General features: G+C 47.4%; 1 protein-coding gene across 1 annotated transcript in view; it reads left to right on the top strand.

The window, feature by feature from the left end:
• Window positions 1-2,865: 2,865 nt before the first annotated feature.
• Window positions 2,866-23,622, top strand: part of BMF (Bcl2 modifying factor) — a 183,470-nt gene continuing 162,713 nt past the window's right edge. Inside the window, exon 1 of the mRNA XM_086937369.1 lies at window positions 2,866-3,076. Within this exon, the coding sequence (XP_086793495.1) occupies window positions 3,039-3,076 (38 nt within the window). The 5' untranslated portion in view covers window positions 2,866-3,038. The remainder of the gene's footprint in view (window positions 3,077-23,622) is intronic.

Raw genomic sequence — 23,622 nt, 5'->3', positions numbered from 1 at the left:
TACCTTCCCGGGTCTCGCAATCTAGTGGCGGACTGGAACTCCAGACATCTGAGGGACTTCAGCGACTGGAGACTCCACCCCAGGGTGTTTCGCCAACTGCTTCGCAACTGGGGTCCGTGTCTGATCGACCTCTTTGCGTCCCGGCTCAACGCCCAACTTCCCCAGTTCTTCAGCTGGCGACCGGATCCGGAGGCTCTAGCCACCGATGCTTTCCTCCAGACGTGGCCGACATCCCTCTGTTATGCGTTTCCCCCATTTATAATGATCCCGAGGGTTCTGGCCTACGTGTCGCGCTTTCAGGCGGAATTGATTCTGATTGCCCCTCTCTGGAGGGCTCAGCCATGGTTCCCTGTTCTTCTGGAGATGGCATGCGACCTGCCCTTTCTTCTTCCTCAGAGGACGAATCTCCTTCTAGATCCATTGCAGAATCTACATCCCCTGGTTCAGTCCGGCTCCCTCCTTCTCCTGGCGTGGCGAATTTCGGGGAACGTTGGACGGTGCCAGGCCTTTCTGAGGACGCTGTCAGATTCCTCAGCAATGCCTGGGCCCCTAACACTCACAAGCGCTACAGAAGTTCCTGGAAGCGTTGGAGTGATTGGTGTGCTCAACGGCAAGTTGATCCCACATCGGCTGATATCTCTCTGATATGCAATTTTTTGTCATCTCTGTCCTCCTCTTCGGGTTTGGCTTATTGCACAATCAACAATTTCCGTTCCGCCATTTCGGCGGGTCATCTTCCTGTCGATGGCAAGCCAGTTGGGGAACACCCTTTCGTAGCCAAAATTCTGAAAGGTATTCGTATGGCTACTCCTCCTAAGCCTAGATATGTTTCCCTATGGGACGTTTCTGTGGTACTACGTTTTCTGGAGGCTTGGCCGGTTAATTCCTTATTATCTCGTAAGCAACTTTCAGCCAAGCTTACTATGTTACTGTGTTTGCTTTCCTGCAAACGCATTTCTGACGTCCGCGCTCTAGATCTAGCGGGTCGTAGTTTCACGCCTGAGGGTGTTTCCTTTCGCCTTTCCCGGCGCACAAAAACTAACACGGAGGTCATTTCGTATCCTTCTTTTCCGGCTCGACCTAACCTTTGTGTAGTTCAATGCCTTAAGGAGTATGAGGTGAGTACTTCTCTTCATCGATCTGATATGCAGGGTCAATTGTTGATTGCTTTGCAAAAACCCTTTCGTCCCGTTGCTCCAGCCACTTTTGCCCGTTGGGTAAGATGGCTTATGGAGGAAGCGGGCATTGATGTTTCTGTTTTTGGTGCTCACTCGGCTCGGGGAGCCATGGCCTCTAAGGCTTTTTCATTGGGGGTCTCTTTATGTGACATTATGAAAGCTGCTGATTGGTCCTCAGATTCAGTGTTTAAGACATTTTATTTCAAGCCTGTTCCTACTGTTGCTTCTGTTGTGGTGGATGAGCTTTAAACAAGCATAATCGGAGCCTCCTGTCCTGAAATAGAATTCAAAATTTGCTAACATTCGTGACAAGAATTTTCAATTCTATTAAGGACAAGGAGGCGAGGATTATCCCACCCGTTGTATATGCATGTATCTATTATATTGTACTATGCAATGCTTCATAGATCTTTCCTGATGAAATGTGATGAATGTTTTTGATTTTTTCTCTACCCACCCTTTGTTTGCTCATGATTACACAGGATGTGTATTACGGCTTTGTGTCTCTTTTCAGGCTCTGATCCCAAGTGAGGTTCCTCCGGCTCCGCCCTTGTGGAAGTTCTGCTGCGAGTTTCTACTCCTCGTTGGCCTGCTTCTGTTCCTGTGGCTTTTGGAAGTTCCTCCTCCTCCTCGTTCGGATTTTGGTCCTTTCGGATGATGTTCTCCGTGGTTTCTGATGTTTATTGGTTCTTCCTACTGGATTTGGACAAAGAAAGAGGAAGTGGTTACCTCTGAGACTGTTTATATACTATGGGTGTACTCTATGGTTCATGAGTGACGTATTTTCTGTTTTTTCTTTACTGTAATGTGATTGGCTGCTATGTGTCAGTAAAGAAATGAGACTAAGCATAATCCTCGCCTCCTTGTCCTTAATAGAATTGAAAATTCTTGTCACGAATGTTAGCAAATTTTGAAGTGGCAAGTGCGACAGATCCATAGGTGTTTCTGTGAAAAACACCGCTGCCGCACAATCGCATACTTCCTGCGGCCCTGGTTAAAACTGTACCTTCCCAGATGGTTCCGTAAATGTTTGCTTTTTTCCTGAATACTTAGCTTTGTCCTGAATTATTACAATTACTGCCCAAAATTAGTTTTCATACTAAGTGGTCACCCATTGCTGTTTTTGTTGTATACGTGTTTTCTGTTGTAGAAGCGACACAGACTTTTAAGACAGGTGTCTCAAAGTCCAAAAGCTGAAAAAGGCATACGTTGATTCTTAAGCGGAAGACTTTCATATGGGTGTCGGTCTGGCTCTCTGAAATCGTAGCTGTCCCATTAACGGTGTGTTGATCCACTGTCCTCCTGTCTTCCTAAAGTGTGGCAGTCTGCATTGAGATTTCTGGAGCTGTCCCAGTTGGAAGGCCTGCCTGTTTTGGTGGAAGCGTAACTGTAACGCTTATAGAAACTGCAATGTAGTTATTTCCAGCCTCGAAACTCTGTTTACCCTCCACCTGCGCTCTTTTGTACCATTCCAATTTGAGAACATGAACTGTGGGATCCTCTGCTTGTTAACGCGGAGTTTTGCTTCAGTGTCTTTAAAGCGCTGTACGTTTTCAGCGAAGATTGCTCTTCATCACCTCTCCCTCGCGATGTAAACAGAACTGAACCCTGGTGCCTCCAATGCAGGCGGCGCAGCCTGGGCTGGAGTTCCCCTCCCGGAGTGATGTCACGCCCTGCCCTCCCCCCTGGATCTCCGCCAGCGCTGCAGATCCTGGAGTCCGTAGCGCTCACTTCTGACCCAGTACTTTACAAACAATGAAACTGTCCCGTCGCTGTTCTTCCTCCTGATAGCGGCACAAACTTCCTCAAGTGCTGGGCTTTCTTCTCCTCCAGCCCACAACAGCAAGGGAGAGCGAGCCCATGGCTGCGAGGGATGGGGACACCGTCTTCTCCTTCGGGTGAGTGGACCTTGGCTGCTGCGGCTCCTGTTCTGCCAGAAGCAGGGATTCTCTTACGAGTGAAGCGTTTTCAGTGTGACTGTGCGGCTGGGGCGCTGCCGTGTATTGTAATCTCAAATGAGAGGCCGCTGTACTGCTCGTGCCAGTGCACGACTATGAACTTCACGTTCACAAGTAAGACTGTCAGGCAGCTAAAAGTACAACCATTTACCGCTAACCAGTGAGACTCAGACTAAGGGTTCTACAGATAAAATTACAGCGCGTAACACAAGAGTACAGTGCTGTGTCATGTACATCTACATTGGGCTGCACACGGAGTTGTTGTCTTCTAGTAGTTTGACCCATAGCGCCTCGTGAAGGTTCAGTCCGTCGCTGCCTGGCTCTTCCAGCCACCCCAAACCTCAGTCTCTTATTAATGTAGCGCAGGTACATCACAAACAGTGATACACGCTACCTCACTAACGAGATGGACAGTTACACAAGAAACGCCTTATACGTCACGCAGGTGATCTACGCAAGAGCGGCTAGGAGCGAGCGTCAGGCGGTGACGCAAGAACGCGCCTTAGTGGCTAAGCAGCAGTCCTGACGTCACGCGTCTGGCCAGAGGGCTTCGAGTGTTAGGATGCTTTTCCTACATAAAATTAAAAGTTGAACATATTAATTCGGCCAAAAGGACAGCTTTACACTCCCTACATGACAAATGTACATTCCACCGTGTACACCATGCACCCCTTTCCCGCGCTCTCTGGTTGTATAACTTTGCAAGGACTTCAGCCTAATGGAAGCAGAAGTGTTTTTTTTCATTTTTAAAGGCTGCATTTCTTTGGCTGGTGTGGCGCGTGCTGTCGCCTCGCTGGGGGTGTGGAGAGCGCAGGGTTGATAGTGTATACACGTTCGTTCCCCTGAGTTTACACGAGTTTACGGGGAGAGGTAGGAAAAAGCGGAAACATTTCACTATGTAATGATGTGGGCATGTTGCGGTTCGCGAGGTAACACGTGAACGTGTTGGTGAGATGCAAAGTGAAGGATGCTAAATGCTAGTGTCAGATAAGGCAGCATTGCGAGAGAGCGGCTTCCGTTGTCAGGCAAAGGCACATAGAGTGAGTGGGAGAATTTAATTAGCTGGCAGCGCCCAAAGGGGTGTCTGGTGTTACAGATTTAATGTTTGTTAAGGGTACTGCCGACGGAGTTTCCACTAAGTTACAAAGACTTTATAAGTAATACTCAGGCGGGCTGACTCTGGGTTACTGAGCTCTTAGAGGTAATGTAACAAGTGATGTCCGGTGTAGGACTTAATGCAAAGCAGGTTAGCTGCACTTCAGGCGAAAGGCATAATGTACAGCGGGTAGCTCGGGTGACAGAGGTTTAAGCTGTTTATGTATCGAAGGAGGCAGCAGCCGCTGTATTACACAGTGGGGTATCCCAGGTGGCAGCGGTGTTAGCTAGCCTATATTACACAGTGGGGTATTCCAGGTGACAATAGTGTTAGCTGTATTACACAGTGGGGTAACCCAGATGAGCAGCGGTGTTTGCTGTATTACACAGTGAGGTAAATGTAAATGTATGTGTCTTGTAAAGCGCACTGCTGCCCTAAGGCGTTGTGGCGCTGTAGGCCGCTGGGGAACCCGTCCTGGTTTTCCCTGTGAGATGGTTCCTTCTGGGTATCTCCAAGGTGAAACCAGGCATCCCCGGCAAATGTGGGGGGCCGTTGTAGAGATGAGGCAAGCTAATGCCCAGAGTTGCCGAGTGTGATCCCTGGTTAGAGTAGGCACCGAGGCGAGAATTATCGAGTCCGCTGACCTTGGTCCACGACCCTGCCGCGTCGGGAATTGAACCCTGGTCCCGGGCCGTTCTCTGCTTCCAGGTCTGCCGCCTCTAACCAGTGAGCCACACCACTCCACTAGGTATCCCAGGTGGCAGCGGTGTTAGCTGTATTACAGAGTGGAGTATAACAGGTGCCAATACTGTTAGCTGTATTACACAGTGGAGTATCCCAGGTGGCAGCGGTGTTAGCTGTAATACAGAGTGGAGTAATCCAGGTGACAATAGTTTTAGCTGTATTACACAGTGCAGTATTCAGGTGACAATAGTGTTCGCTGTATTACACAGTGGGGTATCCCAGGTGGCAGCCGTGTTAGCTGTATTACACAGTGGGGTATCCCAGGTGGCAGCCGTGTTATCTGTATTACACAGCAGGGTATCTAAGGTGGAAGCGGTGTTACCTGTATTACACAGTGAGGTATCCCAGGTGGCAGCGGTGTTGGCTGTATTACACAGAGGGGATTCCAGGTGACAATAGTGTTATCTGTATTACACAGTGGGGTATCCCAGGTGACAATAGTGTTCGCTGTATTACACAGTGGGGTATCCCAGGTGGCAGCAGTGTTAGCTGTATTACACACGCGGAGGTGGTGTTTGCTGTTAGCAGTATTGGCTGGTGGTGGTATTACTCCGTGAGATACACAAGGACGTGGGTGAGCGAGGTGTTACCTGTTAGAGGTTGTACAGAGTGGTCCTCCAGGGTAATACAAGTGATAAAAGTGGCAGCTGCTAATGGTAGTGCACAATAGGGTAGACCATCTGCCATCCGTCTGAGGTAATGCAAAGTGGGTCGCCCGGGGTGACAAAGGCATTAGCTTCTGATGGTGCATCTCTTTGGGCTCGCCAGTTTACCTGATGTAGCTCTGACCTCCACTCTCCCCTGGAGGGTGCACAAGGTGAATGTGGTTCTGGAAGACACCTACCAGGCAAGGATGGATGTCCTAAGACTGTAAGCAGGGTCACCCAGTGAAAATGTGTGGATGCGCTGTAGCACGGGCATTGCATCATTTGGGACCTGGATGCTTTCGAGGGTGATGCTGTAGCTCATACATTGTAAAAAGAAGCCATGCTTATTTGTTTTTAAGAAAGCGGATGTAAATGTTGGCAAGGTTATTCTGACTGAAGGAAGGTGCATATTTTCTTTCAGCAGACCAGGGTCGGACCTGCATAGAAAGTAGGCCCTGGGCACCAAAATAAAAGTGGCCCCTATTGGTGAATGAGATAGCTACAAAAACAAGCATTTGCAATGTAATAGGTCTCGCATTAGGAAAGTTTGAGCTATTGGTATTGTAAATGACAATTTTTTATTCATGTTTAAAAAAAAAATAGCAAAATTAATAGCTTTGTCATTTACAATGCCAATAGTTATAACTTTCGCAAATGTGACACCTATAGCATTTGTAATGCAATATGTGTTGTATTTACGTGACTTGCATGTATTGATATTACAAATAACGAAGGCTTTTAATTTTTTTTCAACAATAAATACTTAAATAAAAGTTATTGTAATTTATAATGGCAATAGCTTAAAGTTTTGTTAATAACTTTTGTGAAGATTATGTTCAGTGTATTTTATTGTGACGAAAATCCATGAACAGAAGTGAAATATTAACATCTTTTTGTTACATTTGTAATAAATCTTGAAATATTGAGAGAACATATTTGAACCACTTGTTTTTGAATGGTTGCGCAGATTGATGCTGTGGTGGCACTGAGTGATGTTGTGATGGCGAACGAGTAATGCTGTGGCATTCAGTGATGCTGTGGTAACGCATAGTGATGTTGTGGTGCCCCTGAGTGATGCTGTGGTGGTGCGGAGTGATGCTGTATGCTATGCTATGTTTTTTTTCTATCCTATGTTTTGTTTTGTTATGCTATGCTATGTTTTGCTATCCTATGCTTTGAATTGTTATGCTATGCTGTGTTTTGTTATGCTATGCTATGTTTTGTTATGCTATGCTATGTTTTGTTATGCTATACTATGTTTTGTTGTGTTTTATTATGCTATGCTTTGTTTTGCTATGCTATGTTTTGTTATGCTATGCTATGTTGTGTTTGGTATGCTATGTTATTATATGTTTTGTTTTGCTATACTATGTTTTGTTGTGTTTTGTTAAGCTATGCTATATTTTGTTGTGTTTTGCTATGTTTTGTTATGCTATGTGTTGTGTTTTGTTATGCTATGTTTTGTTTTGCTATCCTATGCTTTGTTTTGTTATACTATGCTTTGTTTGTTATGCTATGCTATGTTTTGTTGTGTTTTGTTATGCTATGTTGTGTTTTGTTATGCTATGCTATGTTTTGGTGTGTTTTATTATGCTATGCTATGTTTTGCTATGCTTTGCTATGCTATGTTTTGTTATGTGTGCAGTTTTGTTGTGTTTTGTTATACTATGCTATGTTTTTGTTATGGTATGCTATCTTTTGTTCTGCTATGTTTTGTTGTGTTTTGTTATGCTATGCTATGTTTTGTTATGCTATGCTATGTTTTGTTTTGCTATGCTTTGTTATGTTATGTTATGCTATGGTTTGTTTTGTTATGCTATGTTTTGTTATGCTATGTTTTGTTATGCTATGCTATGTTTTGTTATGCTATGCTATGCTTTGTTTTTTCTATGCTATGCCTTTTTTGTTATGCTATGCTATGTTTTGTTATGCTATGCTGGTGAGGGTGTGTGAGTGAGGGTGTGAGAGGGTGTGAGGGTGGGTGAGGGGGGTTGGGGTGTGTGAGGGTGAGGGAGTGTGAGGGTGAGGGGGTGTGAGGGTGAGGGGGTGTGAGGGTGTGAGGGTGAGTGAGGGTGTGTGAGGGGGTGAGGGGGGGTGAGGGGGTGAGGGTGTGTGAGGGGGTTGAGGGTGTGTGAGGGTGAGGGGGTGTGACAGTGAGGGGGTGTGATGATGTCTGAGGGTGTGTGAGGGTGAGGGTGTGTGAGGGTGTGGGTGTGTGAGGGTGAGGGGGTGTGAGGGTGAGGGGGTGTGAGGGTGAGTGAGGGTGTGTGGGGCGGTGAGGGGGTGTGAGGGTGGGTGAGGGGGTTGAGGGTGTGTGAGGGTGAGGGGGTGTGACGGTGAGGGGGTGTGATGTCTGAGGGTGAGGGTGTGTGAGGGTGAGGGAGGCTGTGTGAGGGGGTGTGAGGGTTTGTGAGGGTGTGTGAGGGTGAGGTTGTGTGAGGGTGAGGGGGTGTGAGGGGGTGTGAGGGTGAGGGCATGTGAGGGTGAAGGGGTGTGAGGGTGAGGGGGTGTGAGGGGGTGTGATGGGGAGGGTGTGGGGTTGTGAGGGTGAAGGTGTGGGGTTGTGAGGGTGAGGGGGTGTGAGGGTGAGGGGGTGAGAGTGAGAGGGTGTGAGGGTGAGGCTGTGAGAGTGAGAGGGTGTGAGAGTGAGAGGGAGGGTGAGGGTGACGGGGTGAGGGTGATGGGTGTTAGAGGGTATGAGGGTGAGGGGTGTGAGGGTGAGAGGGTGTGAAGGGTTGTGAGGGTGAAAGGGTGTGTGAGGGTGAGGGGGTGTATGAGGGTGAGGGGGTGTGAGGGTGGGGGGGGTGTGAGGGTGAGGGGGTGTGAGGGTGAGAGGGGGTGTGAGGGTGAGAGGGTGTGTGAGGGTGAGAGGGTGTGTGAGGGTGAGGGGGTATGAGGGTGAGGGGGTGTGAGGGTGAGAGGGTGTGTGAGGGTGTGAGGGTGAGGGGGTATGAGGGTGAGGGGGTGTGAGGGTGAGGAGGTGTGTGAGGGTGAGGGGATGAGGGGGTATGAGGGTGAGGCGGGTGAGGGTGTGTGCGGGTGTGAGGGGGTGAGGGGGTGAGGGTGAAGGGTTGTGAGGGTGAGGGTGGTGAGGGTGTAAGGGTGGGTGAGGGTGTGAGGGAGGGTGTGAGGGTGTGTGAGGGTGAGGAGGTGTGAGGGTGAGGGTCCGAAGTAAATGATGGCAGGGCGGACATCAATAGACAGAGAAAAGAGACTGTGTGTTGGTCAGTTTCAGAATCAGGAGGGGCAGAGTCAGCACAGTATGCGAGGGATCAACGTGTCAAGAGGCAAAGCATAGCGGATGTAGCATTGCCGCTAGCAAGTCAAGTGTTTTCAAGCTGAGTGTCCCTAGAGAGATGGCAACTGTAAACAAGGATGGTAGGCTTTCACTTTCGTCCCCCCCCCAAAAAACGAGAAAGTTGCAGAGTACGCTGAACAAAACATTGCTTCCCCGCGAAATGGATGCAAAAAAACCCAAGCTCTCGGCATTGCTGTGGAGGGGGGTGGGTGCGGGGGGGAGCGGGAGCACATTCCTTTGAAGTCTGATGGGGGGGGGCGGGGGAGCGGCTTGAGAGCGGCTTCCTTTGAAGTCTGATGTCGAGGCCGATGATGTTTGATGTGCACGCGCCTGTCTCACACGCATGTCTCTCATGAACTGTACGTGATCCGCAGGCTAGGTAGACTTTTCGGACTGCTTACTATAATCTCGCCTATTCAATCACTAACGGGATAGAATAGTCGAGACCTAAAAATGTGTAACTATCTTTTTTTTCCCTTAATGTAATAATTTCAATGTGGGCGGAGGGGTGACAAGAAATTTTCCGCACCGGGTTCCACCTTACCTTGCTACGCCACTGGGCACTGCCTGATCGCCCTATACGCCAGACTGAACCTGACCATGACCCAATCACATGAACACGGTATTGGAGATTTTTACACATGAAAGATTTCTTCGAAGGCTCTTGTACTCAAGTTTTCGGTGTCTACGTTGGACCGCCCATTCGGAATACCATGTCCAGTGAGGTACCCTGGCTGCAGGCAGGGCTTTAAGTGGGCCGGGTCTCACCTGTGCTTTTTTTTAAAGGGGGTGCTCAATATGGGTCTCTATCGGGCTATGTTTTGTGCCCTGGCACAAGCGGTCCATTTTTTTCCGGACTGCAGTGATAGAAGGCACATAGATGTGCGCGTGCTCACACTACTCACTTCCCACTAGTGGTGAAGTTACGGCATGACGTCATGCCAGGTGAGGGTTATGGGGGAAGGGAAATCCTTTAAAGAGAGTCATTTTCTCTCTGGATTTCCCTTCTCGTTTTGAAACTCAGGAGCAGCCACATTTTTGTGGTGTCACCAGGGCTTTAAGTGGAAATGATTTCAAGATTATATATAAGGCTCCCTGTTTTCCATTTTTACTGATTTTTACAGATAAAAACAGACAGAAATTTTTCATTTTCTTTTCTGTATTCATTTTAAATGTGGATAAATATGGGAATCTGGTTGCTTTTGAGGAATTCTAAATATTGTCTGCCATGACTACCAGGCAATAGTTGTTTGGATTGATAGAAAAGGGGGTAAAAAAGGAATTTTAGTAAAGAGGCTTTAACAGCAGTAGATATGCACAAGGTTGATACTGAAATTAGCATATTTTATTATAAGTGGACTGATTTATCTTCTGCAGGTTTTCACAGCACTGAAACCTGGCAGACATTCAAGTATGAGTGCATATTTATCAGTTAAATAAATGTGGAAATATACTAATTTCAGCTTAATTTTTCCACAAAACCCAAAATATGGATAAATGCAGCTAAAACTAGCAAAACAATAATATGGATAAATACAGACTGAAATGGCAACAAAATAAATACCATAAAACTGAGAGCCCAAATTATATACAAGCCATAGTTGCTGCTTATTTATCTTATGCAACTAACAACCATTGAGAAAGCCATTAGTCCTGACTTGTAGGTATGATGTTACTTGTATTATATGTCTCAATGCAATGACAGAAACAGCAAAATACAAGTCGGGTGGCACACTATGGTAAGCACGGATTTTTAGCGTAAGTGTTTTTAAGCCATGCCCCTAATTACAATGACCACGCCCTTTTGAGAGACCCCCAGTTATTTCATCCCACTTAAAGCCCTGGCTGCAGGTAATGGAAGGAGGGAAACTCTGCCATCAGGCGCCAGAACTGCAGCGTCACGGACAGCTAGCTTCCAGACACATGCCGGCCGCACCCTCGGCCCTCGCAGATCACTTTGGCACAGCAGCACTCTTGTTTCCCTGGCATGCTTCCTGGATTCAAGATTTAACCCTGGCCTGTTTCTGGGCTGTGATACTGCATGTGATAATACCATTTTTCTGTACACGCGCAAACCACTCAGCACTGAAGTGGGAGTCTGAATAACCCTGGAAATGGTGGAACGCACACCCTGTGTTTAAGGTTACAGCTGACCCCTGGCACCAGAGTGTTTCTTTTACAAATGTTTGTATTCCGATCAGTTGAATCAAGTGGTCCAAAAGAGTAACAAAATAGCTAACCTGTCTGGAGAGTTAGAAAGTGGAATGTGCAGGAAGTTGTTGTTTGACGTTACAACGCATGCCTTTACCACGCATGCGATACAACGCAAATGCCATTACTACGCATAACCTTTACCACTAAAATGTCTTTATCACCATACCTTTACAACGATTTTCGTTGTAAAACCATGCATGGTAATGGCATTTTCATAGTATACGTTATCTCCGATCCCTGCCCTAATTCCTTTCACTGCTCCCCTGTGCCCTTCCCCCTCCAGCTCTTTTTTTTATAATACCCCGTCCCTGTACCCTTGAGCGACCCTCCACCCCCACCCACAAAGTCTTCTATTAAATACCCCTCCACGGAACCCTAAAAATGTACCCCTGCGTGACACCACCCCCTTATTTCTTTCTTTATTTTTTAACTAAAATCCCCCTTACCTGTCCACTTTCTCTCCTCTTCAAGTTCTTCCGTAGTGCGTAGCACATCGTAAAGAGGAAGCGTAAGTGTCTTTCCGTTTCCTCTAATGACGCCGATTGCCTCCACATCTTTCAACAACGACGGAAACACGTGCATTTTTTGGGGGGGGGGGGGAGACCCCCCAAGCCCCCTTTTTGAAACACACACTTTTTTTTGGGGGGGGGGGAAAGACCCCCCCAGACCCCTTTTTTAATTGTACCTTTAACACACATGCCTTTACTACGTATCTCGTAGTAAAGGAATGCGCGGTAAAGGCTATACGTAGTAACCACGCATGCGTTGTAATGCACGCGTGGTTAAGGTTATGCGTGGAAACGGACGCGTTGTAGTGGCTGTTTCCTGCAGAAAGTAGGAATGTATTGTACTGGAAGGTGGAGGTGCATAACCATCAAAGAAAGACGGTTGAGTCTGAAAAGCTACAGGAATAGGGCGCTATGTAAGCGTCAGAAGGCTTCTACTTGTTTTCCTCTTTATTGTAGCATCCTTTTTTTAGGTTTCGCCTCGTCGAAAGCTGCGCCGCTCAGCTTTTCGGCGCAGGCGAAATCTAATGTTTACAGTATGTGTGTGTTGTCCCGCCCTCTCTTTCCATTGGCTAGCTCCATAAATGGAGGCTAGCCATTGGAAGAGAGATCTGCTCGTCATTCTGCGAGCAGATTCGTGGGCGTTCCCGCGATTTTTACTCATCCCGCCCCTTTCCGCCACATCATGCGGCGGTGGGCGGATGTATTTTTTTTCTCTCCAGGACGGCATCCTTCGTCACACCAGCCTGCTCTCTCTCCCTGATAGGACGCATACCCCCCCGCTCCCTACTCCGAGCAGGGGTGGGCTCCGCCATTTCACTTTTCTTGCAGGTAATCGCCATTATTTCGTTTTGTTTCTTATCCTGTTCCCGCCCCCCTCCCGCTGTCCGTGTGCCCGTTAACCTGCCCCCCTCCCGCTGTCAGTGTGCCTGTTCCCGCCCCCTCCCGCTGTCCGGGTGCCAGTGAAGCCATCCGGGGACCCAGAAATAGCTCCCTGGATCTGACACCGAATGTGGTTTCTGTAACTGAAGAAGTTTTCTTGCACTTGTTTTTAAATGAGGCCGTTCCAGTTTGTCTCTAACTTTGAGGCGGTTCCGGCACGTCACACCATGTGGTGCTGCTGCCGCATAGGGAGGCACTGCAGCTTTTCCCTTGCTGCGGGCCTTGGCGGTGATTCTTCTCTTAAGTTGTTTTATTGTGTCTGTGGAACATGCCGATGAAGGCTTCTCTGAATGGTGTTATGGCCTTAGGCTGTCGTTTACTTGGTTTGCCGGTCACCATACCCCTACCCTGCAGTTCGTTCTAAACTGCGGGTAGGTGAGTCATAGCAGTTTTCAGCACAGGGCTGTGGATGCGCCACAGGCCTTCTTCCTGGCAGCGGGACCAGCCTTAATTTAGGAGGAGGTTTTTTCTTCGTCTTTGCAAGCGATTACTTGAAGCGACTCTCCGGGCGCTGCAGATGTCTGTTGTGTTAGCCTGCACGAGAATCTCTTCAGACCGCAGGCCTTGACACTTATTGGAGATGCTGATGCGGGGTTTGCGTTGTTATCTGTGGTGGAAGATCGTGCTGGGGCCCAAGGTGGAGACTCGCTGCAGAGGTATGCTCCGGGCCTTTTGTGTGGGGGCATAAACTGCCAGCAGGCTAGTCCTGAGCGGGTGGGGCCGCCACACACAGCCTCAGTTAGCTGTGCGTAGGAAGGGCATCTTTCATATTCCTGAGCAGATATGTGACATATAGACTATCAGAGCACTGCTTAGAATTCGCTTTGCCAACCGGCACCTCAGCTTGTGGCACTGCTCCGGGTTTTCGCTCAAACCTATCACACCACCCCTTTACAGCCGTACTTTGGAACATACTGGGGTGCACAACAGGCTGGCAGGCAACATGCAGGGGCTCTTGCTTTCTAGATGCACTCTCTTCTCACTTGCGGGTCCTTCGCCCCATGTACTGGCAGCATAGTTCTTCTGTCTGCCCTCGTAGGCACTACCAAGACCTGGGGAAGTCTCTCACCACTTGCAGAACTGTCAGCAGCAGGTGCTAGATGCGACGGCTACCCCTTTACACAGATGTGTCTGTCTCTGACCGTGTGGTCTTCCTTGATGTGATCACACCGGTCAACGGTCTGGGTTACTGCAGGTGGCAGCTGCTGAGGCATTATCATTGGGGGCCAATGTACACGGCGGGTGCCATCTTCTTGCTCTGTGCCCTCTTTCACCTGCACACTGGCAGCAGGCGGGGGGGTATAGTAGCAGGCTGCACTACCTTCATGACAAACCGTGAAAACAGCTGCCACGTTACACACGGGGTGAACCCCCCTCGTCGCCATTGTTGAGTTGCTTGCCCTAGGCCCAAATACTGCTAAAAGTAGCACACTGACACGGAGTATGGTGGTCAATTGGCCCAGGGCATGTGCACCCGGCCCCTTTTTTAGCAGGGTCCGGTGACGGCGGTGATTGGTGGGTGTAAAGTGTGTAACATCCATCTCCTGGACACTAGAACGTGTCCCACCGGACACTGCAGCCCCCCCCCCTGCGTCGCCGGTTGCTTTGCCGCTGTTGCTTCCCCCTCCCACATCGTTGCTTGCTGATTTTTGCTTTTCACGCCCCCTCACTCTGTCTTTGCTTGCCCCTTTGTTGCTTGCTCGTTGTTGCTTGCACTTTTATTGTTGCTTCCCCCTTCACACACCTCTCTCAGCTATTGCTTGTCCCACGACATCCACCACCACCCGTTGTTGCTTGCCCCGACACACCCAAACCCCTCCCGCTACAAGATAAATGTTGAGAAAGCCAAACCGCTCTCAGATATGCAAGGGCGATTTTGCTTTATCAATGTGTATTATAGCCATGTTGTACAGCAGTGCGGTGGCTGCGCAGCATGGTTGAAAGTTAAAAATACTATCACCTATGCTTCACAACAGCAGCGCTGCTGTACAACATGGCAATTTTTTAATTGACAGTCATTAGACCTTGCATGGGGAAGACAAACGGACTTTGCCAATGCTTGTTCTTATTCAGGCTGCCAGAGAGAACCATCTAGAGCAGGGGTACTCATAGTACGGCCCGCGGGCCGGTGGTGGCCCGGCAAGCCTGCCCTGGCGGCCCGCGGACCTCGCAGACATCGTACCTGTGTTTTAATAAAGAATGTCTGCAAACACTGCCGGGTGCAGCAGCGACACTCTGAGAGACTCTGCTGCTCTGTGGGGGCCGGGTGATTCAATCCAGTGATAGGCAGAGCAGCAGAGTCTCTCATACACACACAGCCGCACCCGAGCACTTCACACGTCTTTAGAAAGACCATTTGCATGTTAGTGGAGCTTTGTGAATTTCACCTCTTCTTAGGCCCCTGCAGCTCCGCTCGGCCTATCACTGGAATTAATCACCCGGCGCCCACAGAGCGGAGCTGCAGGGGCCTAAGAAGAGGTGAAATCAACAAAGCTCCACTAACATGCTAATGGTCTTTCTAAAGACGTGTGAAGTGCTCGGGTGCGGCTGGAAGCGGGAAGCTGTCTCAGCCCTGGCAGACACAGTCATGTTAGCAGTCTACAAAAGGTGACATTTTACCACAGAGTTGCACTGCTCTAAATGTAATGCAGCTAATTCATTCAATATCGAGTCAAGGGCAGTTTCCGATATGGTGGTGGGGGTCATGCGCTTCTTCATCCTGCTTGGGAGTGCCCAAGAAGAGCATTTGTCTATGCTGCTTTTGGAGAGACATGCAATGATTTTAGCATTAGAATATAATGCATCATAGTGTGGTAAGGGTCTCAGAACACCTCAGGCTTCACAAGGTTGGTGGCACTCTGTATGGAGTGAGGGCACGTAAGAGATGCTACTTCCAGAAAGTGAAATGAATCAAGATTAGCCACTGCTGAGAATTAGTCCTATTGAATAGGAGTTCATGGGGCAAGAGCATTCTGAATTTTGTGAAACTCTTTACGTCAAGGGAGGTAGAGGGAGGGAGGGAGACAGAGGGAGAGGGAGAGGGAGGGAGACCGAGAAATGGAGACAGAGAAAGGGAGACAGACAGAGGGCGGAGGTCGACGGAGGGAGGGAGGTGGGGGAGGGAAGCAGAAGTGAGGGAGTGAGGGAGGCGGGGGAGGGAAGCAGAAGTGAGGGAGAGGGAGTGGGAGAAGAGGAGTGAGGGAGTGAGGGAAGGGGAGTGAGTGAGGGAGTGAGGGAGGCAGAGGGAGGGAGGCGGAAGTGAGGGAAGGGGAGTGAGGGAGAGAGAGAGGGAAGAGAAGTGAGGGAGGGAGGGAAGGGGAGAGAGGGAGAGTGGGAAGGGGAGTGACGGAGGGAGTGAGGGAAGGGGAGTGAGGGAGGGAGAGAGGGAAGGGGAGAGTGGGAGAGTGGGAAGGGGAGTGAGGGAGGGAGAGGAGGAAGGGTAGTTAGGGAGAGGGGAGGAGAGAGGGAAGGAGAGAGAGACGGAGACAGAGAGAGAGGGAGTGAGACAGTCAGAGTGAGGGAGAGAGAGTCAGAGTGGGTGAGACAGAGGGAGACAGGGAGAAAGGGAGAGAGAGGGATGGAGGGAGGGAGACAGAGAGAGAGAGAGAGAGATATAGGGAGTGTGACAGAGATAGAGAGAGGGATGGAGGGAGGAAGACAGAGAGAGAGAGAGAAACAGATAGAGAGAGAAAGAGAGATGTGTGTATGCCGGGTCTGGTGGCTCAGTGAACGAAGGCGTCCGCTGCAGGGACCTGTGTTCAACCTCATGGCCACAGTTTTTTTGTTATTGCTCTAGCCCCGCCCCCTCCCCAACTGACCCCGCCCCCCACTGGTGCGGCCCTCGGACCCAAACCACAATATAAATTTGGCCCCCGAGAGAAAGTTTGTGAGTACCCATGATCTAGAGGGTATAATAAACTCAAAGTTTGACCTTTGAACACTTAGACCATTCTATGTTTGTAATAGAAATGAAACCCTTATTTTCGTTGTCGAGTACTGACTGCTCCTTATTTTGTAATTATGTAAATTACTATTGTAAAAAGTTGTCTTTTTATTTCCAGTCTTCTCTGCAGACCTTCTTTCCCAATAATAATTTGTTATTCAAGATATGAGATCTGAACTCATAAGGATCAACTTCTGGTCCATCATTGTTTGGATTGACGGATTATCCCTGTTGTCAGTTGAGAATTACCCTCCATCTCCGGAGTCATTCTCCTTTATGGATGAACCAGTCGATATATGTGCTCCAGCTGCTGTTACTATCCTAATAGTTATTGCTCGCCCAGAGGATGGCTTCCTGTTTCTCCCTTGTAATCTAGCACCTGGGAAAATGTTTGTAGGGTGGTGCTGGCATTCTGTGTCTGTAAAATTTGTATTTTGTTCCTGATAACTCAAGATAGTTGAATCCTACCTGAAGAGTTTTGCACTTTTACCCACCCCGTTTTACTGCACAGGTGAATTTAACTGTGTTGGACATTACCAAGGTGAAGCTAGTTGTAAATAATTGTTGCATAACTTGGAACTGAGAGACTACTACCAACACATAAATACAAAATTTGTCATTTACAATGCCAATAGCTCTAACTTTTCCAAAGGCGAAACCATTGCATTGTAAATGCTTGTTAGTTAGTCTTTTAAGTTTCTGTTGAGAGCTCATAGGCTCCTTTGAGGTGTGTAAATGGAGTGGGACTTGTGTAGTATTTTTACATGGACAGCCACGTGCTGTCACTGTCTATGTGTCGAGTTATGTGATGTAATTAATCTGGAATTCCGCGACTGCCAGTTCACTCAGTAATGCCAGGTGCTGGATGCCAGGAGTTTGGAGCTAATTAATACATTCTTTTTTTTTAACTTTCCAAATGATAGTGGATACTTCACATCTGTTCACTGACTCTGTCACATAAGCCTTTCTTGTGTATGCAGGTCTTTTTTTTAGGACTTTTGTTGGTTGTGAGTGTATTTCTAAGGTAATATCTAATGCCACTTGGCATGTTACCGGCCCACAATCTGTCACTGACATTGTGTTGCACCAGTTATTTTTAGTCTGGGGCTTACTTTCCACTTGATTCCAAAGTTTCCATCGCAATCCAGCATGTCAAGATGTATAGATGAGTGAATGGGCCTGTTCAGACTGAATGTTAAATTGAGTTGTGGATGAATATTGTTTAGTGTTGGACCAGAGGGGTGTACCAGTACCAAATCACACATGCATCTTCTACAATGCCTGGCATGCCCACAGTGATGTAAATGTTTATCTCAAATATGATGCCTCACTAGTGTCATCAATGATACAAGTTGATGTGTCATATGTGAAGTTGTAAGCACTATGTAGGGGACATTTTGTTTGTGTAGTTAACTATAACTGCAAGGGAAATTTCAGTGATTTCAGTGTTGATCATAGTAAATGGATTTGGATTTGAGAAATACACACAAATAAATGTGATCATATATATATTTTACAGTGTTGGAGCTAGCGATTTTCTAGTGTCCTTAACTTCTGCTGAAAAAGTGATTTTTTTTGGTTTTGCCTGCACAGCGCAAGCAATCTCTTGATAAAAAAATAATTCAAATGGGCTTCGAGTCTGCTCATTACTTACCATTGGTTGGCTTCAGCGTCACTCTCATTTCCTTGGTTTTGTTTTGGTCAGCATCTTTTGCTTTTGTAGTTTTGAGCGCCAACCGGGCCAAAGATATTGGAGTGCGTTTACAGGAGCACCAGTTCAGTCTTAGCAGAGAGACAGATTGCCATTATGGTGGTCACCTCACTAGGCCCCAGAGAGTACAGACACGCAGTGAAGCAGTAACAAATATTTTTTAATAAATTAGCAAAAAGGGAAACTATCACCTGCAGGAACTCAGGTCAATGTGGAGAAGTGTGGCTTAATGGTTAGAGCGGCAGACCCTGATGCAGAGGTTGAGCCCGGGACCAGGGTTCAATTCCCCACCTCGGCAGGTCTTGGGCTAAAAAATTCCACAAACCTGATAATTCTCGCCTCGGTGCCTATTCCAATCATGGAGTCCCACTCTGCAACTCTGGGCAATAGCTTGCTTAATCTCCACAACGGCCCCCACAATGCTAAGGATGCCTGGCCTCCACCTTGGGGGTGCCAGGAGTGGACGCCTCACGGGGAAAGCCAGGATAGGTTCCACAGCGGTATTCGTACAAGCGCCTTGAGACCCTTGTGGGTGAGTAGTGCGCTATACAATTATCAATTTACATTTACAATTTAATGTTGCGAGGCATGGATGCAGTTTATTTTGAAGGGTAGAATGCCCCACCCTTAGTAACGGCTGGCAGGTACCGGGGTGGGAGGTTGGCGGGGGGGGGGACACAAAAAAACCCACTTACCTCTTCACAGCCACCGTGACCGTCTCTCGACTGTTGTGTCTCTTTCTCCAGTGAGTCCCAGAAGCAGGAAGCACCCAGGCTCCCCTAAGCCAATCACAACACTGCAATGCAGCATTGTGATTGGTCTGAGCGCCGTGGTTCAGTGCTCAGACAGGCAGTGGGAGCATGGGTATGTTCCTCACCAGACTGTGTATTACAAACCGTCATGCGTACTTGGAGTGTGCAAACCACTCCTCCCCCTGTGCAACAAGCCCCGCCCCACCCTAAGCCAACCCCGAACCTACAAAAAATAAAATGATATTGACGTTATTATCATTTAATTTTTTTCTGCTCTAAGAGCAGTGGGCAACGCTTCTTTGCCTTAGCGGAGGAGACGCCCCTGCGCACGGCTATCTCTGCACCTTCACAAAAAAGAATGTGCATCTCATGCACAGAAGAGTGGTGGTACTGGCCAAGAAAGCTTGGTCATGTAAAACTCAAAGCATGAGGATAAGGCTGCCTTGCAAGACTTGAAGCGAACCTTGCATGCCAAACAAAAAAAAGTGTCTACATATCACTCTTTTGAAGTAAGTCTATTACTCTTGTGGTGACATTCGACTCCACCTTGACTCATTCTTCTTCTTAGTATTTTACAGCATATTTCCCGGACAGAAACATTAGCACCAAGGTGATGGTGTGATTTAAGCCACCAGAAGCATTAAACACGATCCACATCTGCCACTGATGTCTAAATCAAACTAGCATTGGGAAAGCCAATAGGTCTCACCTGTGCGAGATCTTTTGGCTTTGTCAATGTTTATATAGACATGTTGCACATCAGTGCTGGCTACAGTGCAGTACGGCTTAAAGAAAAGAAAAAAAACGTGAATTGATGCGACCGGCATTAACTGTGCCATAACGCTTTGTTTTTCTTTGCTCTATGCCACGTTGCACAGCAGAATGCGCTGCTGTGCAACATGGCTTAGTAAATCTTGACAATCTCACAAAGGCGAAACCGTTTGGCTTGCCAATTCTTGTTGATTTTCTTGTAACTTTGGCACCAATAACAAACCTGCATTTAACTTTCCCAAAAAGTAAACCTGACTTAGTTTTGACGCCATCAGATTAACCTGCATGAAACGTAAAAAAAAGTTAATCTGGTTTAGTTTCAACACGTCAAGCTTCCTGCAGATAACTCTTGGGGTAGCAGAATAGAGGGCAGGTCAAAAAAGAGAGAGTTTCTCGTTCTCTCACCAACAGAAGAAAATGCATAGCGAAATTACACCTAACTTGGCAAGTACCATAGCGCAATTGGTATAAATCCCTTCGGTAGTTTTTGGGATATTAGCATTTGAAAAATGGTTCCAGACAGACTTTAAAGACCTGAATTATTTAGGTATATTTTTAAAGTTTTAAATTTGCCTGTAACTTTAGTGCTGTTTGACAAGTTTACATGAAAATTGGTAACACTAAATATGTTTAGCTTAATCTTGTATTTTTACATTTATCCAGCTCTGGCACGGGGAGCCCTGATAAAAGGTGGGGTCATAAACTGTTCATTTGCTAATAACTGTGGCATCCTTTGATAAACCAACATGAAATTTGGCAGACAATTTAGCACGTCCTCAAGTAGACGGCGTAATTAAAGGGGGGGTGGTCAATAAGTGTCCATTAGCTAATAACTGGCACTGTTTAATTAAATAGATCTGCATGAAATTTGGCAGACCCTTAGGATGTTTAATTTACTTCTTAACTATTCAGTTTCATACAGCTGCATCAAGGGACGTGGTGGGTGTCAGAGGCACAAAGTGTTCTTTTGCAAATAACTTATATTCTCTTTGGCAGAAGTCCCAGGCGGCATGCAGATCTGGAGGTTGAAGGTGCGTGGTGGGTTAAAAAGCTCTGAACTGCTAATGACTTAGGTACATTTTGACAGATTAGCACCTATTTTATGATACCAGAATTTATTTATTTATTTATTTTGACATTTATAAAAAGCGCGAACAAATGCCCTTGGGCGTCTCGGCGCTATAGACTCAGTGCAGGATCCAAGGAATGATTTTACTGATTAAACAGCCATGTTTTTATCATTTTACGGAACTGGAATAAGGATTGAGATGAGCGAATCTGTAACGGTAACGCGTTCCAGAGCCTGGCTGCTGTCACCACAAAACGTCTGTCTCCCCAAGACACCGTCTTTGTACGTGGTACCATCAGTTAGTGCGCGGTACCGATCTAAGTTGTCTGCAAGGACAGTAAGTAGCTAACTGCTCTATCAAAAACTGGGGGCCTTGTTTGTGTACGGCTTTGAAAGTGAGACAGAGAGCTTTAAATTGTATGCGGTTTTTAATCTCCGGCCAATGGTAATTTCGGATGACCTGTGAAATGGGTTTCAATTTTGGAGTCCCTGAAAGCATTCTGGCGGCCGCATTTTGGACAGTTTGCATTTTTTTAATGACTCTGCATTGTGCATTAGCAAACAGTCCGTTACAATAATCCAATGATGACATTACCAGTGTGCTGACCAGAGTTTTTCCAGCATTTTCTGGAATTGAGTTTAACTTGCAAACTGCATGTGCAGCTTAGAGATGGCCACTTTAGAGGTTTCGTGCCTGCGGCAAACACCAGTTGCACACAATGCAATGCTTTGTACAGCAGGGCTATGTTGCCAGCAGAAGACTGGGTGTAATGAATGGCTGAAGACTAAGCCAAGTGGTCAACCCTTGCTTTACTCAATCGACGGCGGTGTCCATGTGGCTTGGCCGCCTTTATAGAAGGCAGCCTTTTTTAGAAGTCGGATGTGCTATATCATAAGAAGCAAGTTCACAGGAAAAATAGCTTAAGTAATAGTACCTTAAGACGTGATTAAGTAAACCTCCAGAATTCACTTTAAAATTCACTTTGAAAGTGAAGTTATGGCTATGATATAAAATCAAAACCCTCCTGAAACCACTCAGTTTTGGTTACCACAACCCATAGCTTGCACACCTACAGTGCAAGCCATAACTCACCCACCAATGAAATGATTACAATTAGTAAACTATTGTAAAAGTTATAGCAACAAATAAGAGGACTTTACACCACTTCTTTAAATTACAACACATTGGCAAAGAGTTTATATTGTATCTGTAGTTGTGTCAATCATAAGGTAATTGTAAGGTACGTTTGTGGGCCTGCAAGGCATACTGGGACTTCTGGGCCCCAACCGTGGTGGAGTTCGTTCGCCACTGCTGTCCTGGGGTCTTTCTGTAAGTCACTATTTGGAACAGTGCTTGTCTTTTTATAAAACAAAGTACATTTATTATTATAGCGGTGCAAAATACTACACAATGAAATCGTTATCAGACGGGGAAAGGATCTTAACCCCTGGCTTATACTGAAAACTTGCATCTGCTGTGGTGCCTTCCTTCCTGCTGTACGGTATTCCCTTGGTCTAGAGGAGCCCCTTTGCTTTAGTCAAGTTTCAGCAAAATAAGGCACAGTTGCAAGTCTCACTAAGCGGCTACCTTTGGGCAACTGGTGGATTCATTTATATAATTCTTTAACCCAAAAGAGTGTTCTTGATCTGGATAAATCATTATTCCACTTTGGCTTTGCTCACATTTGCAGTCTTTGGAGGCTGTGCCTCGGTGTTACCTTATTTGGCAAAGGACCATGTCTAGTGTGTTCGTCAACGTACATGGATCGCCATCTTTAGAGTCCTCTCTTCTTCCAAGGCGTCGGTCCCGCTACTCATTCTCATAATGCACCAGGCGTATGCTTGACAAGGCAGGACATGTTAGGGTTTGCCTTCGAGACGTGCGGCCTCTAGGCCTGGTGTCATTGCAGATGTGGCCCACAGCCCGAGCGTCCTTGGCAAACGCGGCAACCAGCCCGGGGAAAACTTCATGCTTCGGCTGCGACTGGACCCTGGTGGTTGTGACCCGCTGGCATTTGCAGCACCAGTCCTCTCACTGTAGAAATGGTGTTTGGCACGGGGATATGCAGTTGTGCTTCATCACACAGGTCATCACTTGAACCACACTTGATGAGACCAGATGGCTTGTCACAGTGCATGTTGATCCCGACGATGCTCCTACTAGATAGTCAGCTTGTCTTGGGTGCCTCTCATTCTGTGGCACAGTTGGGCATCTCCTTCTGGACAGTCTCTCTTCCTGTAGGCGATACAAAAAGGGATGATGGATGGAGCGTTTGAGTCAATCAAACACTCACCCCCAGTCAACTGATCTGGGTTTAATCCATCCTGGCTGAAGACGGCTGATAGCCAGAAACCGGTCCTAGGATGCTTGATTCCGGTCCAGGAAAGACATGGTATAGCAGTTTGGGCTGGACTGTTCCCATGAGGCACAGGATCAAGGCGGATTTGCATATGGCCATGTCTGAACTGGGGTGGTGTGGAGTGAGAAAAAACGACGGATTTAGGCCCAGATCTCTGTACTGGGGTGAATGTATGACATTGTTCTTTATTCTGTCCATCAATTGTTGTTTTTGCATTTGTCACCCCGAGTGGGAAGGGTATGCTCAGACGTGAGTCCCATGCTCTCCACACCACTGGAGTCAAGCTATCCTGGCTGAAGACGACTGATAGCCAGAAACCGGTCCTAGGATGCTTGATTCCGGTCCAGGAAAGACATGGCTTAGCAGTTTGGGCTGGACTGTTCCCATGAGGCACAGGGTCAAGGCTTTCAGATTTCCCAGAAAGTTGCAGTAT

Source organism: Lissotriton vulgaris, chromosome 9, assembly GCF_964263255.1.
Source record: "Lissotriton vulgaris chromosome 9, aLisVul1.2, whole genome shotgun sequence".
In the NCBI taxonomy this organism is placed as follows: domain Eukaryota; kingdom Metazoa; phylum Chordata; class Amphibia; order Caudata; family Salamandridae; genus Lissotriton; species Lissotriton vulgaris.
The sequence above is the reverse complement of the archived record's forward strand: the minus strand, read 5'-3'. Positions and strand labels throughout refer to the sequence as shown.